The sequence below is a fragment of the Neodiprion lecontei genome, chromosome 2 (assembly GCF_021901455.1).
Source record: "Neodiprion lecontei isolate iyNeoLeco1 chromosome 2, iyNeoLeco1.1, whole genome shotgun sequence".
Taxonomy (NCBI): domain Eukaryota; kingdom Metazoa; phylum Arthropoda; class Insecta; order Hymenoptera; family Diprionidae; genus Neodiprion; species Neodiprion lecontei.
In genome coordinates, this window is record NC_060261.1 from 37,152,670 (window position 1) to 37,175,195 (window position 22,526).

General features: G+C 36.2%; 1 protein-coding gene and 1 long non-coding RNA gene across 6 annotated transcripts; one reads left to right on the top strand and one right to left on the bottom strand.

The window, feature by feature from the left end:
* The first annotated feature begins 201 nt into the window (after positions 1-201).
* On the top strand, positions 202-22,042 carry LOC107218080 (hemocytin). 4 transcript variants are annotated; one of them, XM_015655829.2, is made up of 49 exons: positions 202-340; positions 479-547; positions 1,170-1,322; positions 1,386-1,516; positions 1,661-1,820; positions 3,212-3,339; positions 3,466-3,561; positions 3,707-4,086; positions 4,293-4,664; positions 4,807-5,077; positions 5,181-5,468; positions 5,575-6,008; positions 6,223-6,493; positions 6,630-6,857; positions 6,963-7,188; positions 7,268-7,473; positions 7,637-8,002; positions 8,114-8,452; positions 8,550-8,888; positions 8,990-9,324; positions 9,492-9,731; positions 9,814-10,045; positions 10,135-10,416; positions 10,509-10,631; positions 10,966-11,391; positions 11,515-11,935; positions 12,026-12,268; positions 12,418-12,836; positions 12,932-13,372; positions 13,431-13,629; positions 13,827-14,317; positions 14,427-14,637; positions 14,825-15,162; positions 15,287-15,702; positions 15,813-16,111; positions 16,212-16,497; positions 16,589-16,696; positions 16,807-17,058; positions 17,181-17,520; positions 17,678-18,031; positions 18,186-18,299; positions 18,407-18,622; positions 19,126-19,418; positions 19,579-19,857; positions 19,961-20,224; positions 20,680-20,832; positions 20,943-21,057; positions 21,143-21,295; positions 21,407-22,042. In XM_015655829.2, the coding sequence occupies exons 1-49, from the start codon at positions 231-233 to the stop codon at positions 21,592-21,594; spliced, it is 12,798 nt and encodes a 4,265-aa protein (XP_015511315.2). In that variant the 5' UTR covers positions 202-230; the 3' UTR covers positions 21,595-22,042. The 4 variants fall into 4 exon arrangements, with proteins under 4 accessions (XP_015511315.2, XP_046587305.1, XP_046587306.1 ...); XM_046731349.1 differs by having other exon boundaries at positions 4,296-4,664; XM_046731350.1 differs by having other exon boundaries at positions 4,398-4,664.
* Positions 6,005-7,285, bottom strand: LOC124292881. 2 transcript variants are annotated; one of them, XR_006902830.1, is made up of 4 exons: positions 7,163-7,285; positions 6,593-7,073; positions 6,362-6,481; positions 6,005-6,274 (listed from the first exon to the last, which is right to left on the bottom strand). It is a non-coding gene; the product is annotated as an uncharacterized LOC124292881 (long non-coding RNA). The 2 variants fall into 2 exon arrangements; XR_006902831.1 differs by having other exon boundaries at positions 6,593-6,797; positions 7,163-7,272.
* Positions 22,043-22,526: the final 484 nt, after the last annotated feature.

The window sequence follows — 22,526 nt, forward strand, 5'->3', positions numbered from 1 at the left end:
AATCTCTCGGAGCCGTCTGTCGCCCTTACCATTTATCAAAGGTCTCTTAGTTTTATCAGCTTACCATTTCCTGTCATGGAAAGGTATAAAAAACCTCCGCAGGATGAATTCCCACACTCTGCTCTTGCTTGTGAGAATGGAGTAGGGCTCGTATGGGTGTTGACTTGTGTTACTTAGAGAAGAGCATATCTTCTGAATGATAAAAATACTTGTGAAAATAACATAATATAATGTTTTCGGTGAGATTATGTCTCATCGTTATTACGTTGTCTATAATAGGCATAGTTTTGGCAGATGAAGACTTAAACCCTGCCAGTGCGGATGTTGCGGATGAAGAACCGTTAGTATGATGTTATTATATCTTTTCTAGTTTGACATTATCTCCGATTGTTAGAATAAACTTGCATATAGAAACTTACGCCAGTTTGATGACACAGTTATTAATTTTTGCACTCTTCCTATTCTGTTTTTGCAACAGTTTAGCAGACAGTGGCTACTCTTCTGGATCCTCCCATTCACACAGTGTACAAGGTCGCCCAAGAGTAAAGTAAGTAGACTTTTCTAAGTTTTTCACCTGTAGCTACTAGTTGTCGCGTTAAAACGTTCGTTACTTTAATATTCGGACCCAATTTTACAACTAGTAGAAATTTATTTTTCTGGTTCTATTTTTTAGCATCAAATCACTGTCAGTAGTTATTTAATTGGGAAATATATTTTAACCGAAAGCGAAAACTCAGCATTGCACATTATTAATACAGTTGCACCTGCTATGACGGGAAAAAGATGAAAAATGTTCCTATAAGTGAACTAAGATTCTATGGAAATTATTATAACTTAGTATTATAACTTAGTATTAGTATAACTGTTAGATATTCCCTGGTAAGTTTCAGAAGATAAAAGAAAAACTTAGACACTGAACTTGCATAAATTCTGAGACTCTGATATGTACTTCTATTACGACGTGATAAATATTTCTCTTAGAATTGGTTAAAATTCTCTGTAAGTCTTTATGAATGTTTCACATCTGAAAAAATGAACTTATTCTCAAACGAAATTTGAATTATTTTGAGAATACTCACGATGAATTTTGAAAAATTGGCATATGTGTTGTAATAATAATATCAAAGCATAGTAAAAATAACTGATGACCCACTATATAATACTTTCAGAGGAGGCCGTTTCCGAAAAATATCTCAAAAATCTACTACCTATTTGGGTCGTGAGAAGAGTGGCAGAGTAACAGCTAAGAATGGAGCCAAAGCTGAATGCAGTCCTCTACCTGCCTATCTTATGAATGGATTACTGGAATATTCCCTATACAAGTAAGACATTGATTATAAAACTTGTCACTAAAAATATTGTAACATGTAAATCGTTTATTTTAGTAGCGGGAATTGGGCATCATGTAACCCAGGCTACACGTTTCCAAATGGTAAAAGGCGAGTGTTTATCACCTGCCGAGAAAGTCAATGGATGGCCAACGATATAGAATGGGACAGTATTTCCAGTTGTACACGTAAGCTTGATTTTCTTACATTTGATTCTCAATAATAAGCACAATCCTTCGAAGTATTCCAGCCTTATAGGTTTTTCTGATTGCAATCCATTTTCACATAAATATCATCATTCTTTAAATAAGCTATTATGTTTTCTCTTCCAGCCAAATGTCTACCCGAGTGCCAAAACAATGGTATTTGCGTTGCACCAAATCAATGTGACTGTCCAGATAATTATTCTGGGGCACAATGCCAGTTTAAAGACACACCATGTTATAATCTGCCTCGTCCGCCATTGAATTCAATGATAAAGTGCAGTTCAAAGTAAGTACTTAAAAAAAAGAATAAATAATCATTGTGCTGCGAAATAGCTCTTAATACTTTGTTGCGTATCTAAAATGACTTTAGGATCCAAACCACAATATAATTTAATAAGCCTTCAATTACCATAATTTCTAAGCGTTAATCACACACAACCACATACTTTGAGATTTAATAGTTCTACCACTGTAAACAAGTTTAAACCACATCCTGAATCAGAGCATTTACACTACTTGCTGCGTCAGTATATAACCACAGAAAACTTCCTGTCATGAGCAATTCCAACATTCTTAAAAGTATAATAGGGGCCATTCAAGTATTACCTAACGTAGTTTTGAAAACTTTTGCATTTCATCCATAGTGATAACGATTGATAACGTTTGCGTGTTTTGCCCACTACTGTTTTGTAACGTTAACTAACGCTGTTTCAAAAGTTTATCGGAATGTCGGTGCTTCACCTGGAAATAACAGAAATGCCATTTAAAGTCACATCCTAATCAATTTATTCGAACTTTATCAAATATTAATCATTATTAATTATTAATACATATTAACATGTTCCGTAAAACGTGAATTCATCATTTATTGAGTATTACTACATTACATATTGTCGTCTTTCTTAAATGCGTGCAATAAACATTACATTTCTTAAGATTAGTATTGAATAATTCATGCATTATTAACACCCCCTTTTAAAGAAAATTTTTTTTTATTCTCAAGTAGGTGGCATGTTGGCTTTGAGCACGCACTTCAAATTTCCTATGGTATCTAACGCTTGCCTGGAATACCTACTATTACAGGTTTCTCTAGACGCCAGGTTCGATTCCTGGCTCCGTCGTTGATTTCTCGAAATCACCAAATTTTCGAATTTTACATTCTTTCAACAATATTCTTCTCGTAAAAAAATGATTTGCACATCCGCATATCATTCATTAGATGGCTTTGCTTGTCTTACGTGGCTTCCCATCAAGAAGCAAGAATTTCAGATGTAAACATTTCACCTACACATTACATTCTTACTGGTGCTTGAAGAGACGAAAATTTCTTAACATATACATACCCGGGCACATGAAAACAAAATTCGAAACTCACTGGTGATGAGAGAAATTAACGACAACAGAGTCAGGGCGGCTCGGTGGTCTAGTGGAGTAAGTCTCCGGTAAAGCATCTCTAGACGCCAGATTCGATTCCTGGCTCCGTCGTTGATTTTTCGAAATCACCAAATTTTCGAATTTTACATTCTTTCATTACAGGGTAACATTTGATAATGTTTCTCTGAATGGTCTACCCCTGTTTTAGCCTTAGTTAATACTTGAACCGCCCCATATTTATGTGATATTAGTACAAAATTACCTACTATATGTATTTTGATTCGTTTTGGTATCGTATTTCAGATCGTGTACTATAACATGTGTGCCAAATCATGCATTTCCAGATGGTTCAGGTATCACAAATCTTATTTGTAAAGATGGAAATTGGTTACCAACCAGAACTGATTGGGTCTCCGTACCAGATTGTGAAGGTGAATATTAACGACCTTACTAATTTAGGAGTGGTGCATATGATGTATTAAATTATAAATAATGTTACATTATAGTAAAATTTAGAATGATTTGAACTTTTTATTGAATAATTAATGTTTTTTTAGCTGTTTGTTCTCCACCATGCCAAAATGGTGGTAATTGTCTCAGTCTTAATCAGTGTCAATGCTTGGAACAATTTCGAGGCCCACAGTGTCAATACTGTAAGTTGAAATATTGTATGGTTTTTCTTTTCTCCTTAGTTTCAAATTAATAGTTAAAACCTGTTGAGAATATTGGTCAAAAATTTGAACAACGAAATTGATGTAACTCTGATTCCAACTGTGCTTATAAGAATATCATTTTTAGCTATGGATGCATGCAACATTGGAAAACTGGGTTTCAATGGCGGCTACAATTGTTCTGGCGATGCACTTCATTTTTCTTGTACCTTGAACTGTCCTGATGGAATAGAATTCGAATCTTCACCAGCAGCGGTTTATACTTGTCTTTACAGCGAAGGGATTTATAAACCACAACCGATTCCACAATGCAAATATGCAAACAATATGATAATTATACCCCTCGGTAATTCTCGGAATTCATTCTTCCAAACCAGCAATCAATCTGCATGGTCAACGCAAGATATGTTTGGAGCGATTTCGGGTAGCAAGAATCGAAATGGATCTGAATTCAGGTGGAATGCAGTCGATGAATTAGGCACCTACAACAACGTCGAGTTGAATCAAGTAAGCAATTGATATAATTTAGAAAATTATGTATACAGCATTTCTTTTAGATTCAACTATTTTTTTTTTCAAGAGTATTTTTGTACTTCTCAGTCTCGTACCTAGCTATATTGGCAATTAAGCCTTATTCGTTTGTATTACTTCATATCATTGTAATATTACGAAATCGTAATACGTCATATGAAAATTTGAATCCTTCCTAACAGCAGAACCGAAAAGATCAGTATCACATCATCGAAACAAAAAACACTGGTCAGAATTTAAACAGCGTATTTGGAGAGAATGCAAAAGAAATTGTTATTGTTGAGCAGAAACGCCCTGAACCTGGAGTCTGCTTTACATGGGGAGGAGTGCATTACAAAACTTTTGACGGAAAAATATTCAGCTTTGAAAGTGAATGTACCCATACATTAGTCCGGGACGCACAAAACAATTTATTTGCCATTACAACAACAAATAGTCCTGGATGTAGAAATGGTGAAGCATGCTTCAGAATTGTCAAGATATTTATTTATGGAAAGGAGTATACTCTTTCGCAAAACGAAGAAGGAATACTGGAATTCAGGACCATCAAAAAGGTTGATCTATTTTCCTTTGCACACTATTTCTTTTGTTACTTTAACTATATAGACGGGTTTGCTCCCATTGATCTGAAAAACCAGTACCCTTATTTTACCTCAGGTTTATTTTTAATATTCTTTTTCTATATTATCGTCATAGGCCTTGACTATACCAGCTCAACTGTCAGGTTTGCGTGTAGAAATGTCTGCACAGTTTATGATTGTAACATTGGATTCGATTGGTACTACCGTAAAATGGGATGGTGCTCTATTGGTTGAGGTGAAAGTGACCGAGAGTCTTTGGAATAACACGGTGGGTTTATGTGGTAACATTGATGGAGATACGAATGATGATTTGACAGCCAAAGATGGAAGTCATCCTAAAAGTATTGCCACTTTAGCCAGCAGTTGGCAATCACAAAACCTTGGTGGTACGTTAATCACTTCAGAAAAAAATTTACATTATGATACAGTAATTTTATTCTTTAAAAACTTTCAGGTATAAATTATTTACAAATAAAATTTTTTTTTCAGAAACTTGTGACGAATACCCCAATATACAACATTCCTGTCTGAACAAAAATGAGTTAAACAACGAAGCTTCAGAATTCTGTTCAAAACTGCTATCTGATCACAGGTTTGAAGTTTGTGCTAGGGTGATTGATTTGAGTATTTTGCAATCCACTTGTAGATGGGATTACTGCGCTTGCAAATATGAAGACAAGAAAAAATGTGCATGTGACACAATGAATGTTTACATCAGACAATGTGCACACAAAAATCTCATTACAATGTTGGGCTGGAGGGACAACAATACTTGTCGTGAGTAATCTGTACTGAAAATATTACAAAACCAACTTCCGTATTATGTCACGTTCTTTCATGAATAATTATACCATTTTCACCAATTTTGATTTCCCTGGAATAGCTATGAAATGCACGGGAGGTCGAATTTATATGTCTTGCGGTCCAAAGACACAGGCATCTTGTGGTGTTGCTAGTGAAGTGAAGAATGAACGAGGAATTGCTTGCGAAGAAGGTTGTTTCTGTCCAGAAGGTGCTGTCTTACACCATGGACAGTGTATTTCGCCTGAAGAATGCCCTTGTAAATTACGTGGCAAGGTGTTTCAACCAGGTGGTGTTGTAAAGAAAGGTTGTAATACTTGTACCTGTTCATCTGGAAAGTGGATTTGTACCCAGACGAAATGCAGTGCACGATGCGCAGCCATTGGGGATCCACATTATATAACTTTTGATGGCAAACACTACGACTTCATGGGGAAGTGTACCTATTATTTACTGAAAGGTGACAATTACAGTATCCAAGGAGAAAACGTTGCTTGTCCTGGCGCTCTGTCTGAGGTGAATATAAATTATTTATTGTTGGAAATGGTTTCCTCTCATTATTTCATATTCCAAGCTTCTTACATATATTTTCAGTACATAGTCTTTCATATGTTTGCGATAATATATATGGCCTTCATTTTCAAAATGTAATATTGCACCATCATTTTTTTCATGCTTCTTTTGATAGTACAATCAATATTCGTAATGTGTAATATTTGTAATTTAATAGAATATGGGTTACACGTCATCATTGTCATCTGAGGCTCCATCGTGCACTAAAACTGTAATAATTCAAGTAAAAGATGTTACAATCAAACTAAAACAAAATCGTCAATTGTCGGTTAATGGTGAGGAAGTAACAAACTTACCTGTCACATTGGGAGGAATAAAACTTCGAGTAGCCAGCAGCATTTTTCTGATCGCCGAGCTGTCGAATGGCATAGACGTATGGTGGGATGGAATATCTCGTGTATACGTTAACGCACCACCTGAATTCCATGGTATATTGCTTTACAATATTTACTCATTGAACTTGACAATGCTGTATGATTTATTTAATTGCTGTTATAATTTTTTAATTGTATCAAGGATATTCGTACCAATTTCACATCTTTATCTTTCGATTGATGCTTTTAGGCAAGACAGAAGGCCTGTGTGGAACATTTACATTGAACCAGAAAGATGATTTTGTCACACCTGATGGTGACATTGAACAGTCTGTAGTTCCTTTTGCTAATAAGTGGAAAACAACGGAGTTGTGTCCAGATACTATTAAAGAGCCAAATCATCCTTGTGATGCAAACCCTCAAAAAAAAATTCAAGCTGAAAAGTACTGCACCAGATTAAAGTCACAGTTATTTTCTGGCACGTATTTTTATAGCTTTCATATCCTCTTGAAAATTGATGATCCATTTTCTACATTTTCTTTACTTTCAGGCATTTGAAATAATCCGATATATTATTTTTCAGACTGTCATTGGCACGTTGATCCAGAACCATACTACAAAGACTGTTTGTATGATATGTGTGCTTGTGAAATCGATATTAGCTTATGTCTTTGTCCAATATTAGCAGCATATGCTAAAGAATGTGCACATGAGGGCTTAAGGTTATCATGGCGGCAGGATATTGATCAATGTAAAATTCATTGCCATGCAGGACAAACTTACCAAGTTTGTGGCAACAGTTGTACGAGGTAAAAATTGAAATACTTTCATGAAGAAGTACAAAATTTTGTATGAATTAGTACTCTAGAACTTCAATAAATCTTGCAGGTCCTGCAGTGACATATCATTTAATCCATACTGTAAACAAGATTGCGTTGAAGGTTGCAACTGCCCTGAAGGTCAAACACTCGACGAGAAGAATGAATGCGTACCTATAGGCCAATGTCCATGTCAACACGCAGGTTTAGAGTTTAAAGCTGGTTATCGTGAAGTTCGACCTGGAACAAAGAGCCAGGAGCTGTGCACATGTGCAGGTACTCTTGGAATTTCAAGTCAAATAATATTTTGAATTGTAGTGATAAACGTAATACTGATTTTCTCAAAGCTAGTAGTCTTTCTGATGGCTTTTTATCATATTTATATATCACCATGATAAACTATGCGACGAATTATATGTATCTGATTAAATTGTGGCAGGAGGTATTTGGAGCTGTAATCCTGCTAGTCTGGATGAAATACGTAATTACCCTGCTGCGGCTGATTTAAAATCAATATGTAGTACAGCTGCAAACCAAGAACTCTCAACTTGCATGCCAATTGAGCCAAAAACTTGTCGAAATATGCGTAATCCTGTTTCCGAAAGCCAATCGATTTGTAAACCAGGTTGTATTTGCAAGAAAAATCACGTTTTGGATGTACCAAGTGGTAAATGTGTCAAAGAAACAGAGTGTCCATGTTATCATGGCGGGAATAGTTACAAAGAAGGCTCCTCTATGCAAGAAGAATGTAACACATGCACATGTAACAATGGCAAATGGAAATGTACCGATAGAATATGCGATGGTAATTGATCATACAGCAAACTATTTTTAATGCAGTTATGTTGACTCGAAAAAAGATTAAATAAATGATTACAATTTTCTACACAATTTATTTCATTTCGTTTTCTTACAGGTGTTTGCTCAGCATGGGGAGATTCACATTACACAACATTTGATGGGAAAGCTTACGAGTTTCAGGGTGTTTGCGATTATGTTTTATCTAAAGGAAGTTTGAGTCCAGAAGAGGCTTTTGAGATTTCCACACTAAATGTCCCATGTGGAACAACCGGTGTTACGTGTTCCAAATCAATCAGCTTACTAGTTGGCACTGGAGTAGATCAGGAAACTGTCACTTTAACGAAGGGTAAAGAACTACCAAAAGAAAGTTATAAAAGGATTGCAATTCGACGAGCTGGATTATTTATATTCCTCGACGTACCTGATTTGGGTTTGGTATTACAGTGGGACGAAGGTAGATAAGTTTAAATAATTTTAAATATTTAAATTTTCTTTTAATATTGCTCAGAAGTTGACTCAAATTCAATTCTCTACATTTATCTATTTTTTAGGGACAAGAGTTTACCTAAGATTAAACCCGAAATGGAGAAGTCGTACAAAAGGTCTCTGTGGCGATTATAACAACAACGCAGAGGATGATTTTAAAACTCCGTCTGATGGTGTATCCGAGGTATCTGCTACTCTTTTTGGAGATTCATGGAAGAAACAAAGTCATTGTCCAGAATCCATTGAAATCGCAGATACTTGTGCATCTAATCCAGATCGCAGGGTCTGGGCTACTCAGAAATGTAACATACTCAAATCTGCAGTATTCCAAGACTGTCATTCAGAAGTAGAAGTGGAACCCTACTTGGAAAGGTGTATCTTCGACACATGCGGCTGTGATGTAGGTGAGTAATTAAAAAAAAAAACATGTATCTGGATAACAGATTTTCAGAGCTTTTTTTTTACTTGTATTTGTTTAAATACTTTAATTTGTTTGTATTCATAGGTGGGGATTGTGAATGCTTGTGTACAGCGCTGGCTGCGTATGCTCAAGAATGTAATGTGAGAGGTGTACCAGTCAAGTGGCGTACCCAAAAACTTTGTCCGATGCAGTGCGATGAAGATTGTAGTACCTATTCTCCATGTGTCTCAACTTGTCCTCGTGAAACGTGCGATAATATATTTATTCTGGGAGATAATTCACATTTGTGTTCTCTGGATTCATGTGTAGAAGGATGTTTGCCCAAGCCATGCCCGGAAGGAAAAATATATCAAAATTCTAGTTACAGTGAGTGCGTTCCAAAGGCATCTTGCAAACCTGTATGCATGGTCGCCGATGGGGTAATAAATTTTCCACGTTCAAAATTGATGTAGGAATTATAGCCAAATTTAATTTTAGAAGTGCCTGCAATGAATTCTTTTAGTGGCCAGGAATTCAGTACACTTTGTCCAAATTGTATCATGACGAACTTATGCCTGAAAATATTTAAATTTAATTTCTTTCATAGGTAACATATTATGAAGGAGACCAAATAGAGAGTGATGATTGTCACAGTTGTTACTGTAGCCGTTCAAAGAAAACCTGTCAAGGGCAACCTTGTCCAACTACTCCTGAATCTATTCCAACTATTCCCATGGAAGAGAAACATGAGTGTATTTCTGGGTGGACTACTTGGATAAATAGAGATTTGCCTGTTAAAGGAAAGAAAGTGTCTGATGTTGAGCCACTGCCTTCAACTTTAGACCTAGTGAGTTTCTGTTCTGATATCATTTGAGTAAGTAAGGAAAGTATATCGTTATTTTAACTCTTATTTTCATTTTCTGTTTTAGCTTGGTATCAAAGGATCGGCAGTTTGTACAAAAGATCAAATGGTTGACATTAAATGTCGATCCGTACAGAATCATATTACACCAAAAGAAAGTGGACTTGACAATGTAGAGTGTAGTTTGGAACGAGGCCTTTATTGTCAAGCGCTACCTGATCAAAAACCGTGTATAGATTTTGAAATAAGCGTCCTTTGTCAGTGTACTCACACTACTGGAACCACAGAAACTACACCCCGTAAGTTTCAAGAAGTTTCATTCCATCAGATCTAAAACATATTTTGTTTAAGTCGTGTTCGTTCTATAACCATTTTAAAACTATGGCAGAGACAACAACATACGAAAGTACAAATATCACCAAATATTTACCTTGTGACCTGGCAAAGCCTTATCAAGCACATCCAAGGGATTGTCGTGCATTTTTCCAATGTGCACCTGGGTCAGATGGACCTGAGTTGGTTGAAAAATGGTGCGGCCCAGGCACACTCTATAACCCAATAAGTCAAGTTTGTGACTGGCCGTCAGTTGTGATTTTACAGAAACCAGAATGTGCTATTGAGACCACGACAACTATAGTACCACCAACAATGGGTATAAGACCCACTGCAGGTTGAAAATTATTTGTTGTTAATCAACAGGACACTTTTCCATCACTCGATGCAATATTTGTCGTAAAAAAATTACCTGTCGCTGTTTTTTAGCCCAATGTAAGGATGGCGAAGTTTGGAGTGAATGTGCAGTACAATGTAGCCGAGCCTGTCAGTACTACAAATACATGCTAGTGAAGACTGGTGTATGCAATGAAAGTACCGATTGTGTTCCAGGTAACTTCCTGTAATATATTGCGAACTTTTTCACAAGACCAATTGATGGGAAATTTAAGAATAGTTGAACTTGATTTTTGTAACGCATGTTTGGGCAGTCACCTGCTGAAAAGCTCATTTTGTCTCATGTGTCTCTATAGTTGTATTATCAGTTTAGTTAAAAATATAATAGAGTGAAATGCTTTAGTAAAGGTGTCATAGCAATCTCATTCGTAGAACTGCTACCATTAAGCTAATAACATGTTGTGAAAAAAACCTGAGTTTCATATGAGCAGCATTTATGGGCTTCTCAAATTTCTAACTTATTATTGTTTCATAACTTTTCAATTCATAGGATGTGTGCCCGCCGATAGAATAGAATGTGCGTCGCATAGGCTTTACAGAGACTTTCATACTTGTGTTGACATTCGTGACTGTACATGCAAAACACACGATAATAAAGCCATCAAACCAGGATTCCCTGTAAAAGAATCTGAATGTGAATTGTGTCTATGCCTAAGAAACGTTTACACCTGTGACTATTCTGCATGTACAACTAGTCCATCACCAACAACATCAATAACAGTAACAACTACACAGACTGAAGTCTCCATAATTGCGGAAAAAACAGAACGGTGCAAAGAATCTGATTATATTTACTTAATAAATGGAGAAGAAGAGCCCCTGTCAGATCAAGCATTTGAAGCGAGCAGTTATTCCACTCATTTATCTAAAGCACCAAATGCCAGATTGAATAATGAACCGTCAAAAGGTTCCGCAGGTAATACTTCTCCTTTTAGCAGTAAACCATGTGTATATATTTTGTTAAGGGTTCACCGTAAAAATCCTTCTATTTCTATTTTAAATCATGATTACGGTAATTGAATTAACATTTTCTAAATAGGAAGCTGGATACCGGCAAAGATGGATAAGAAACAGTGGATTTCTGTGGACCTAGGCCAACCGAAAACAGTTTATGGTGTAGTTTTGCAAGGCAGTCCATCAACTGATAATTATGTTGAAACGTATAATGTGTATTATTCTCCTGATTCAAATGATGAACTGTATGAGCCAGTTACTACATTAGGGTCTGAACTACCAAAGACATTCCATGGACCTTGGGATAACAACACCACAAATCGAGCGGTATTTGATGAGCCATTGGTAGCTCAAAAAATTAAAATTGTTCCACAAACCTGGCATAATGGTATTGCAGTGAGGTTTGAAATCATTGGATGTGATAATCTAACTGATGATGCTGCACGAATGATTCTCCTTACTCAAAAACCAAGCACAGTTATAGTTGGACAACCTGTTTCTACCAGGTAATTGTTCACTTTTGCTTCGTCTCACATTTGAGAATATTTTGACAACTGGTCTGTTTTGAACCTATACCTACTGTTCTTCCATTTCAGTACCTCAACTGCAACAACTCATTCAATCCCAGATTACACTTTCATTGTAACCAGTGAGATGCCAATGCTTGAAGAATGTGCTCTAGATAATTACATTTTATTAATGATGAATTCTGAACCAGGTAGCATTACTTTAGATGCAAGCAGTGAGTTACATCCTAAGGTTTCTGTAGAACACGCATTCTTAGATAATGAAATACCTAGTAGTGGTTGGGTACCAGCAACTACGGATAAAGAACAATGGTATGTTATTAAATTATAATGTAAGCCTAACTCTTACAACTTTCTTTTGTATAAGTCCCATTCCATTTTAAATACTAAGGTATAGGAAAACAATTTCTCTTTGGAACTGTCCACTTGCAACCAGTTATTATTTCTAAAATCTGTTGCAGGTTGGGTATAAAGCTTCTGGAACCAGAACCGATTTACGGTGTCATTCTGCAAGGAAGTCCATTAGATAAAAAATTTGTGACGAGTTACAAAGTTTTGTATTCCGAAGATGGTGTAAAGTTTTCATATATTATGGACAAAGATGGGACAGATCAAATATTCATTGGACCTGTTGATGAAAATGAGCCAGTTGCACAAATGTTCGACTACCCAGTTGAGGCAAAGGTTATTAGAATCAATCCACAGACTTGGCATAATGGCATTGCAGCCAAAGTAGAACTCATTGGATGCCAAGCAGGTGAAGAAGCTTGGGGATCATTAATAGGCCGTAACGATACACAGAAATCCGGTATAAGGAAAGGACAGCATGCAGTAGAAATTGCCGACGCGTATCAACGTAGAGTGACAGTTATGAGATCCAGTAAGTATTTGATCTATGCCCTCAACAGAATGTGAATTCTTCGTAACCATCAATCAATACAGAAATAAACCATGTTTCCACACAATTCATTTCAGTCTGTAACGATCCGTTGGGATTGGATGACAGTACGATGTCTGATCAACAAATTGCTGCATCCTCTTCATATGACAGATTGTTACCAAATCTTCGATTATCATCTGATGGCATATGGCGTGCAAAGAAGGATAATCCTCATCAATATGTTGAGTTCGACTTTTACGAACCACGCAATTTAACTGGAGTAGAAACTAAAGGCTACAATAATATTTGGACCATTACCTACAAGATATTATATAGTCACGACGGGCGGCAGTGGAACCCTGTAACTACTACTGATGGCACTGAGAAAAGATTCTTGGCCAATTTTGATGATAAAACGACACGAATCAATTATTTTGAACGTCCAATTCAGGCGAGATATTTGAGAATTCAACCAATCACTTGGCACGAGCATGTTGGACTAAAGGCTGAGATTCGTGGATGCTATTTGCCATACCGTAAGTAAATTACCTGTGAAATTAAAACATTTCACTTTATTTGCTCATTTGATTTCAGCTGTTACTACAATATCCTCTAGCACAGTAGCAGTTCCACATCGCGGAGATATCGAACATCCTATATTCCAATCATATTGTAATGTTTGCGATGGAATCTCTGAACCATTACAGGAAAACTGCAACTGCGATTTCGGTTGGTGGGATGGTGAATCCTGTGTAATGAAACAGGAATGTCCTTGCGTCGTTGGACACATAACGTGAGTAATCAAGTGAAATGAAACTGCATTCTACTGATCATTAATTTCTATGTGCCCTGGGCCAAAAACTTTTCCTAAATTATTATCCTAAACTAAAGTCTTCTGTGATTACTTATTTTAGAGATATCAAAATTTCAAGTCTGAAATCAATCTAATATTCGTCATTTGATACTCATTTTATATTATCGGAATTACAGGTATGCAGTAGGAGCCATTTATGATACGGAAGATTGCCAACAATGTACTTGTACACCTGGTGGTGTATCAGCCTGTCATAGAAAAGAATGTGAACCCTGCAAGACATTTGGCTTACAACCAGTCTTGACTGAATTATGTTCATGCATTTGCAAACCATGTCAAGATGGAACTAGGCTATGTCCAACCAGCGACATTTGTATAAATGAAACATCTTGGTGTGATGGTATCGAGGATTGTCCAGACGATGAAACGAACTGTACCACAGCTACATCGATTATAAAATCCACAACACCATTGGAACCTCAATACTACAAATCTACAACACCTGTCTATCAAAATCAAGAATCTACAACAGTAGAAACTGAAATACTCGAACATGGGACACCGGTAACTACAAGCGTTATTTGGTCTGAAACACCAGAACCTCTAACATCAACATTATCTGTGGCAATTACTACAGAAAAAATTATGAATTCGAGCTACGCAGAAGGTTAGTCATCAAGTGTGTCAATTTTCATTAATGCATGTAATATGACTTGCCCGTTTCTAAAAATCCATGTCTTCATTTCAAATTATTTAATATTTTTTCTCTGTCACAGTTGCTCGAGATCATTGCCTGAAACCGACTTGTCCTCCGGGTTATAAAGTAGTTTTGAAACAGAGAAGATATTCAGAAACATATAGCATGTTAAAAGCAGCTCTAAACCGTGGTATTAAAGGAGGTACCAAAGGTGGCATTAAAGGAGGGGTCAAAGGCCGCGTTAAAGGCAGTCCGTATAATGGTGGTTCATCTGTTACAGACGAGTTCAAGTAAAACTTTTTGATGTGCTTATAAATTATACACATGTTGAGTTAGGATGGTTGAAGATAAATAACTATCCATTGTCAAGTTCTGTGACGTTTAAATGAAAATTTTATACCCCTGGGAAACATTGAAAAAATGTCATAGATTTCCGGCGTTTAAGTGATAAAATTAAATTGATAATATTTCTGACAGATTACCTGACACACTGGCTCCAACGGAAATCGAATGTCCCCAGTTTTCATGCATATCAGCAAAGCCTCCACCTCCACTGTGGGGTGTAAAAGAACCAGTGGTAACATCATGTCCTAAAGAGCAATGTCCACCAAACTACAGATTGATATTTGAAAAAATGAGCTTTGCTCGGCCAGAAGCCTGCCCTAGATACCTCTGTAAACCTCCCCCTCCCAATGAAGCTGTGTGTAAGGTTACTGGAAGAACATTCAACACCTTTGACAACTTAGAATACAAATATGATATCTGTAATCATATTTTGGCAAGAGATTTGCATCAAAATAATTGGTATATTACATGTAAGTTTACTGGAAGCTGCACCTAACTTTATAGACTTTATTGAATACAACAACGACATGTATTGAAATTACTGTTGCGGTTACTTACACTTGATATTCACAAGGTTTATATTTTTTTTTTCAGTGGTAAGACAGTGTAATGAAATCGGTATGTTTTGTGAAAAGGTCCTTACCATCACATTTGACAATCACGTGATATTCTTATATCCTGACATGCATATTGACTTTGATGACTACACATTTTTACCACATCAAGTGAACCGCCTCTCAGATAAGAACAAGGCATTCAAAATAACGCGAGTCGGTGATGCCCTGCACTTTGTGTCATATCGTTATGGATTTTGGATAATCTGGGATATAAACTCAAACACTAAAGTTGGTGTGACAACTAAATTATCAGGTCATGTCGATGGGCTCTGTGGATATTTCGACGGCCACATTAGTAATGACAAACGACTACCAAATGGTCAACAAGCCAGAAAGACAGTAGATTTTGGTAATAGCTGGGCTGTAGATGATACCCCCGAATGTGAACCACAGGTGATTATTATTTAAGAGTGTATTCCCATGCTAATTATACAGAGCTTATTTCAATAATATAATTGCGACTCTTTATTGAAATCATTCGATTTTGTGTATGTATTTCACAGGTTTGCCCACAACATGTTCAACAAAAAGCTTGGGACATGTGCAACACCGTCAAACAGCGATCGTTTTCAATATGCTCAAGTGTTGTGAATTTGGACAAGTTCATATCTCGTTGCTTGGAAACTATGTGTAGTTGCTTGCGCGGAAATTTGTCAGACGCCGATTGCCGATGCCGTGAATTAACTGCATTTGTATCAGAGTGCCAAGCTGCAGACCCAAATATTGACTTATCCTCTTGGCGTGCAGTGCATGATTGTCCAGTGTTTTGTCCAGCACCGTTTGTTCATAAAGACTGCTTCAAGTAATCTTTTAAAAAATTTAATACATTCCTCAAAAATATCTTGAATAGTCACGTATGACAAACACTTTATTTACTGGATAACATATTTTTCTTTTCACAGGTATAAATGCGAATCGACATGTAATAATCTACAAGAAACTGATCCTTGCCCTGTCATGCCAGGTATTTGTTTCTCTGGTTGCTTCTGTCCAGACGGAACGGTTCGTAGAGGGGATGAGTGTATCTTGCCCACTGAATGTAGAGACTGTCTTTGTGATGGATTTGGCAATTCAAAATTCGTCAGTTTTGATAGGAAAAACTTCACCTTCAATGGCAACTGCACCTACATCTTATCCAGAGATATAGCCAAGGATATAAAAAGTGGAAAAGGCGAACATACTTATCAAGTACAACATACAACATTTTTCACATTTTGAAGACTATGAGATATATAAATTGTTCTCTTACTACTTACGTATTTTTTAAAATCTTTTTTAGATTCTAGTAACTAATACAGCATGCCCTGAAGGGGTGTGTACTAAAGCAATTATAGTTCTCTACAAAAATCACTCCATACAAGTAAAACGAGGACAGCAATTGAAAGAGGTATTTAAAGTTAGCATTAAATTCAACTCCAACAAACGACGTACAACACACAACATATTACTTAAATCTTAACATAAACTTGATAACTGAATTTATTTGCTCTATTTTAGGTAGTAGTCTTTGTTGATGGGCAGTTGATAGATAGGTTCCCATATAAGACTGAATGGGTAATGCTTGAAGGAACATCAGGGAGAGATGTTTCACTTCTCATTCCTGCAATTCAATTAGAAGTAGCCAGTTATCAACATAATTTTGCATTCACGGTAAGATTACCATCTCATACTTTTGCCGGAGCTATGGAAGGCCTTTGTGGAGATTGTAATGCAGATTCTTCTGACGACATGAGAAAAATGGATGGCGAGGTACGTTTTAAAATATTGCAATTCAAGTAGTCGGTAATAAATGTGACAGATATAAGAATCTGATAGGTGAAACTTTTTTGACAATACAGTTTATGTAATGGTATTGTAACATTTTCTTCTAGCTTGTCAATGATGCAAATGATTTTGGCAATAGTTGGCTTGCAACAAACGTCCCAACTGAACTAGACATTAACAATGATAAATGCGCTTCTGAACCAGAAAAAGAATGTCTGATCCCATTACCCAGTGTAAATCCATGCAACAGGCTCTTAGATCAAAAACTATTTGGTCAATGTCATGAATTAGTCGATCCAGAACCATATTTGGCTACATGTCAGCAGGGCTTGTGTGACGGCATTGATATTTGTAATGATTTGGAAGCGTATGCAAGAAGTTGCTTACGAGCTGGATTATGTCTGAATTGGAGGACTGATGATGTCTGTCCTTACAAATGCTCTTCACGTTAGTATACTTTTAAATTGTTTTATGAATCCAACAATTCAAGATTCTTCATGAATTAATTCTCGAATCTTAATCTTTCTCATTTAAAGTGAGTGATTAATAAGAAATGTTTAACTCTGCTTTTATGAGTAGTATCAGTTATTTTTGCATTTTATAGCTTTTACATATCAGTCGTGTGGTCCAAGTTGCCAAGAAACGTGCAATGATGTTGAAGCAGTTCAGAAAGTGAAGTGTCCCTCAGGCCCAATTGAAGGTTGTTTCTGCCCAGAAGATCATATTCTTATGAATGGAACGTGCATTTCGAAAAACAAATGTTTGGTTTGCGATAGAGATGGACATATAGAGGGTGAAATCTGGCATCCCGATAAATGTACAACATGTCATTGTGAGAAGAAGATAATTACTTGTTCAAAGACGGAGTGTCCTGCTTTGGGAAATATTTGTTCTGCAGGCCACACTCCGATTGAAATCTCTGAATCTGAGAATGAATGTTGTCGTAAATATCTTTGTAGTGAGTATCATTTGTTAATACAATAGGCAATATAAATTTTATGCAAATAATACCACTTCAAAGCATGTTACATGGTTCTAGTAATATATGGACGTTTTTTTAATTTTATATGCATTTTACACCTATTCAATATCTTGATGAATGTTTAATGTAGCTCCAGTTACCACTACGACTCCAACTTGTGTGGATCAGCAAAAACCGTCATGTGGGTATGGACAAGTTCCAAAATCGATTACAGGATCAGACGGATGTTTGAAATTTGTTTGTGGTGAGTATATTATCTCTGGGTATGAATAATGAGTATATTATATTTGGTCCTGTACCATACGAAATCGTTCAAAATTTGTTAATTAACAAACTTGTATTTATTTCTAGAATGTATTCCACCAGAAGAATGTGAATTGTTAACATCAGAAGAACGAGTTATTGAACCTGGAATGGTTGAAGTAGAGGCAAACACATCTGATTGTTGTCCACGGCCAATTCTCGTTTGTAAAACTGAAACATGTCCGTTGCCTACAAAATGTCCAGCATTTCATAATGCTAAATCTGTTGAAGAAACAGGAAGGTGTTGCCCTAAGTATGAATGTAGTGAGTATTGACGTCCACATTACATACGAAATATTTGAAAACAATTTTACGTTAACTGTACTGTATTTTACTTTATCTTGCCCAAATAACAAAATGGTTGACATTTCATGCAAATTCGTTAATTTTACTTTCATATATGTGGTTCGTTTTGCAATCATAAGATGATCGCAGTAACGAAACACAAATGTGCTGCAATTATGCAGCAAGTTATGCAATTGGAGTAGTGTGTAGGAAGACTAGCGCTTAATATACCGCTAATTTCTGTATTTCTTCTGCACAATAATCTTAGTCGAAGTGTGATATCATATATTGTAATTTACTTGTTGCTTATTTGTGCTCCGTTTATGAAAATCAGATCATTATTGGTAATGTAATAGTGATTTTCACACAATCTTTGTTGATCAAAATACTCCAAGTCGTGAGGTTACGTCAATTATAATTAGGTTACTTAATAAGAATTCTATCATATTTCTGATTACTTTCACCTTATTTTCATTTGGTAGAACTTCAAGAGGATATTTGTTTATACACTCCTAAATTTTATGGCAATGCTGATACTGTTCAAATTGTATCACCAAAACGTCTTGGGGAAAAATGGCAAGATGGTCCATGTACAACATGTACATGTGAAAAAGAAGCTGATGAAAACAAGTCAAAATGTGTTACAACTGAATGCACATCTATTGACATACATCCAGATGTAAACGATTTTGTGCTCGAAGTAGTGCAACCCGAGAACCAATGTTGTCCAAATTTCAAACGTATAGCATGCAAAGACCAGAATGATACATATTCCGTAAGTAATATTTTAGTTAATAGGATTCTCTTTCCTAAATTCAAAACTAACTGAATGGAATAGAATGTTGTATTAAATTCCGTAGCATTGATATAAATAATAAGTAAATTAAAATCCATTCAATATTCAGTATGAATTTCGTATTTCTACAAATGCATAGATTGGCGATGTATGGCGGCCTAACTCAGCAGATGCTTGTGCAACGATCGAATGCATTAACAATACGAATGGAGTTCAAAAGCAACTCAAACTTAACAAATGCGTTACTGATTGTGAAAAAGGCTACGAATATAGAGAACAAGAAAATAAGGGTGTGAAGTGTTGTGGACAATGCGTTCCTGTTGCTTGTGTGGTTAATGGAGAAGTTAAGAATATTGGAGAAAAGTGGCAGTCTGATGATCATTGTACAAACTATTCTTGCCTGGCAATCGATGGTTCAGTAAGTCAATGATTCGAACTTTTTTCCCTTCACCAGTTCTTATATATTCGATATTACTCCAATTTTTTGCACATATATTGATTGGGTTTCTCCTAATTTGTAGCTTCAGGTTGAAGGTTTCACAGAAACATGTAAACAAATTGATGCGTCCGAATTACAAGAATTTGAAATAGAGATTCGTCCAGTCAGTGGCAAGTGTTGCTCAGAATTTATCAAAACAGGTTGCCGTTACAATGGCACAGTACACAAGCCAGGAGAAAAATGGATATCATCAAATGATGTCTGCCTGACTGAGATGTGTATTTCAACTGTGGAAGGAATTGTTAAAAAACGAGAAAGAACAACTTGCAACAAACAGTGTACTCTGGTAAGTAATTCACGGCACTTTACCGTATTCTTCAGTACTGTGACATGTAAACATACAGATTTGCAAGTTACAACAAAAACTGCAAGATGTTCACAATAATAAAGTTCAGTGGTCACTTCCGAGTTTCCTGAGACCTGATTAAGCAAAGAACGTTCCCCATTAAATGCACCTTTCCAGCATTTCTCTTCCTTGAGAGTAGGCGTCAATAGTCTGGTACAAAACAGTAATTTGAAACCTTGTTTGTCCACGTAGTAGGGGAATTCCTCTGTTCTTTTACTTTTACTTATGTGAGTCCCTATGACGCATGAGGTATAGGGCTCGGGCTGCCTCATTACGTAGTAAGCAATATGCATATAGTATCAAAAGTTTTCATAAGACACTGAAAAGTCCATGAGAAAGTTGGCCCCAAAAGAAAACCCCTGTACAGGTTTCCATGATATTTTTCATTTTTTCAGGGCTGGGAATACCGAGAACCACAGCATGACGAATGCTGTGGAGAGTGTAAGCAAGCTTACTGCATTGTTGGGGAAACCTTGTATAAACCTAATACAATTTGGAGTTCCAGTGACAATTGTACAATATTTGAGTGCAGACATGAAAGCGATCAGGTACGATATAGCATGAATTCATACCAATCGCTGTTCTACACCTATCAGAACGTCTGTTGATTTTCAAATACGTGTAATACATGTGTGAAGTAATATATACGTTGTTTCAGTTTGTAATAAGCAGTTCCTCGGAGACTTGTCCTGATGTAGCAGATTGTGCACCAGAATCAGTTTATAATGATGGTTGCTGCAACCGTTGTAATATAACAGCACTCAATAAAAAGCGTAAGTTTGCTCATTTTGTAACTTGGTGTTCTTATTCGTTCATGGATGACAATATAAAAACTTTTATTTTTCAATTTTTCTACAGAAGATTGCGTTGCTGCAAATATTTCATTGAGTGATACTGCTGGAATTCTGAAGTTGCGTCGAGGTAAGCATGGGCTTTGCCAAAATATCGGTCCGATTGAAGGTCTCACCGAATGCCGTGGCAACTGTGATTCGTCAACGTTTTTCAATACCTGTAAGTTATTCACTATACTTAGTTTGGTCTGTAAAATCTAAGCGTGTAATTACTTATGTATAAGTTAAAATAATAGCATAGTATATGCTAAATGATTTCTGATGTTTTCAGTAACCTTGCAACAAGAAAGCAACTGCCATTGCTGTTCGCCGAAAGAATACAAAGGACTAATCGTTGAACTCTTTTGTGAAGATGGAAAAACTATAACGACGCAATTAGCCATACCTAAATCATGTACATGTGAATCCTGTGCATCTGCCAAGCAGTCAGTAAAAGGACGAAAGACTTCGAAGGCATAATATTTTAATCAGCCGGAGAACGGATTTGAAATTTTTTTTGTAAATTTAGGAAAACTTTGTTTGTTTCAAGATGGACGAATAATGGTCAAAAAACCCATTAAGATGTAACGTAAAAAAGCTTCGTGTACCAAAGAAGCATAAGAATTAGTGTAAGTATTGATTTTAAAATGAATTATTTTAAATTAATAACTAAAGTACAAATAACGTCAATCTCTTAGCATTTTTAAGTCTTAGCAGTGTAAGGATTATGAATATTGTAACAAACAGGATTGAAAATTAAGCTCAAGTCATTATTTTGAGCTGGAATAGTTTTAATCACCTTGTAACCACATGCGATTCACTTTAAAGAGCATGCGACGGGCCCAATGTTTTGTTAACAAGAGTTATGAGACATGAAACATGAGGTATGACACAGTAATAATGGTAATAATAAAAACAAGGAACTTAACAATATGGATAAACCCCTTTGAAGTGTTAACCAAATTTGGCCGATTTTGAATGATGCTGAGATTCTAATTCTTTGGTGTACTGTACCGACGTAATTTTGCGTAGAGAAATCGATTGGACGCAGTCCGAATACGCTGCGAGCAAGTGATCGAAAGTAAGAAGCAAAATACCAAAAATTTCTTTCGTGACTTTGCTGCAGTTGGTCTTACACTCTTTTTGACGTGTACTCTGGTGTCTGAGGGTACAATGAGCTTGCAGAGCGTTATTCGAATCAATTGGCAGACAAAAAAGTTCTTGCCTAAAAAAAAAATAAGGCCAACCCCTTTGTATTTCAGCTGAAAATCTATCAAAAAACATCCGAAACTTGGCCCATTCCCAAAAACGCTGGAATCAACTCAGCAAGACGCTATTCAGGCGCATTTTCGCGACAGAAAACGATAGGGCATAGGCTTACAATGTTTTTATTTTTGAATCAGCCCGTCTCA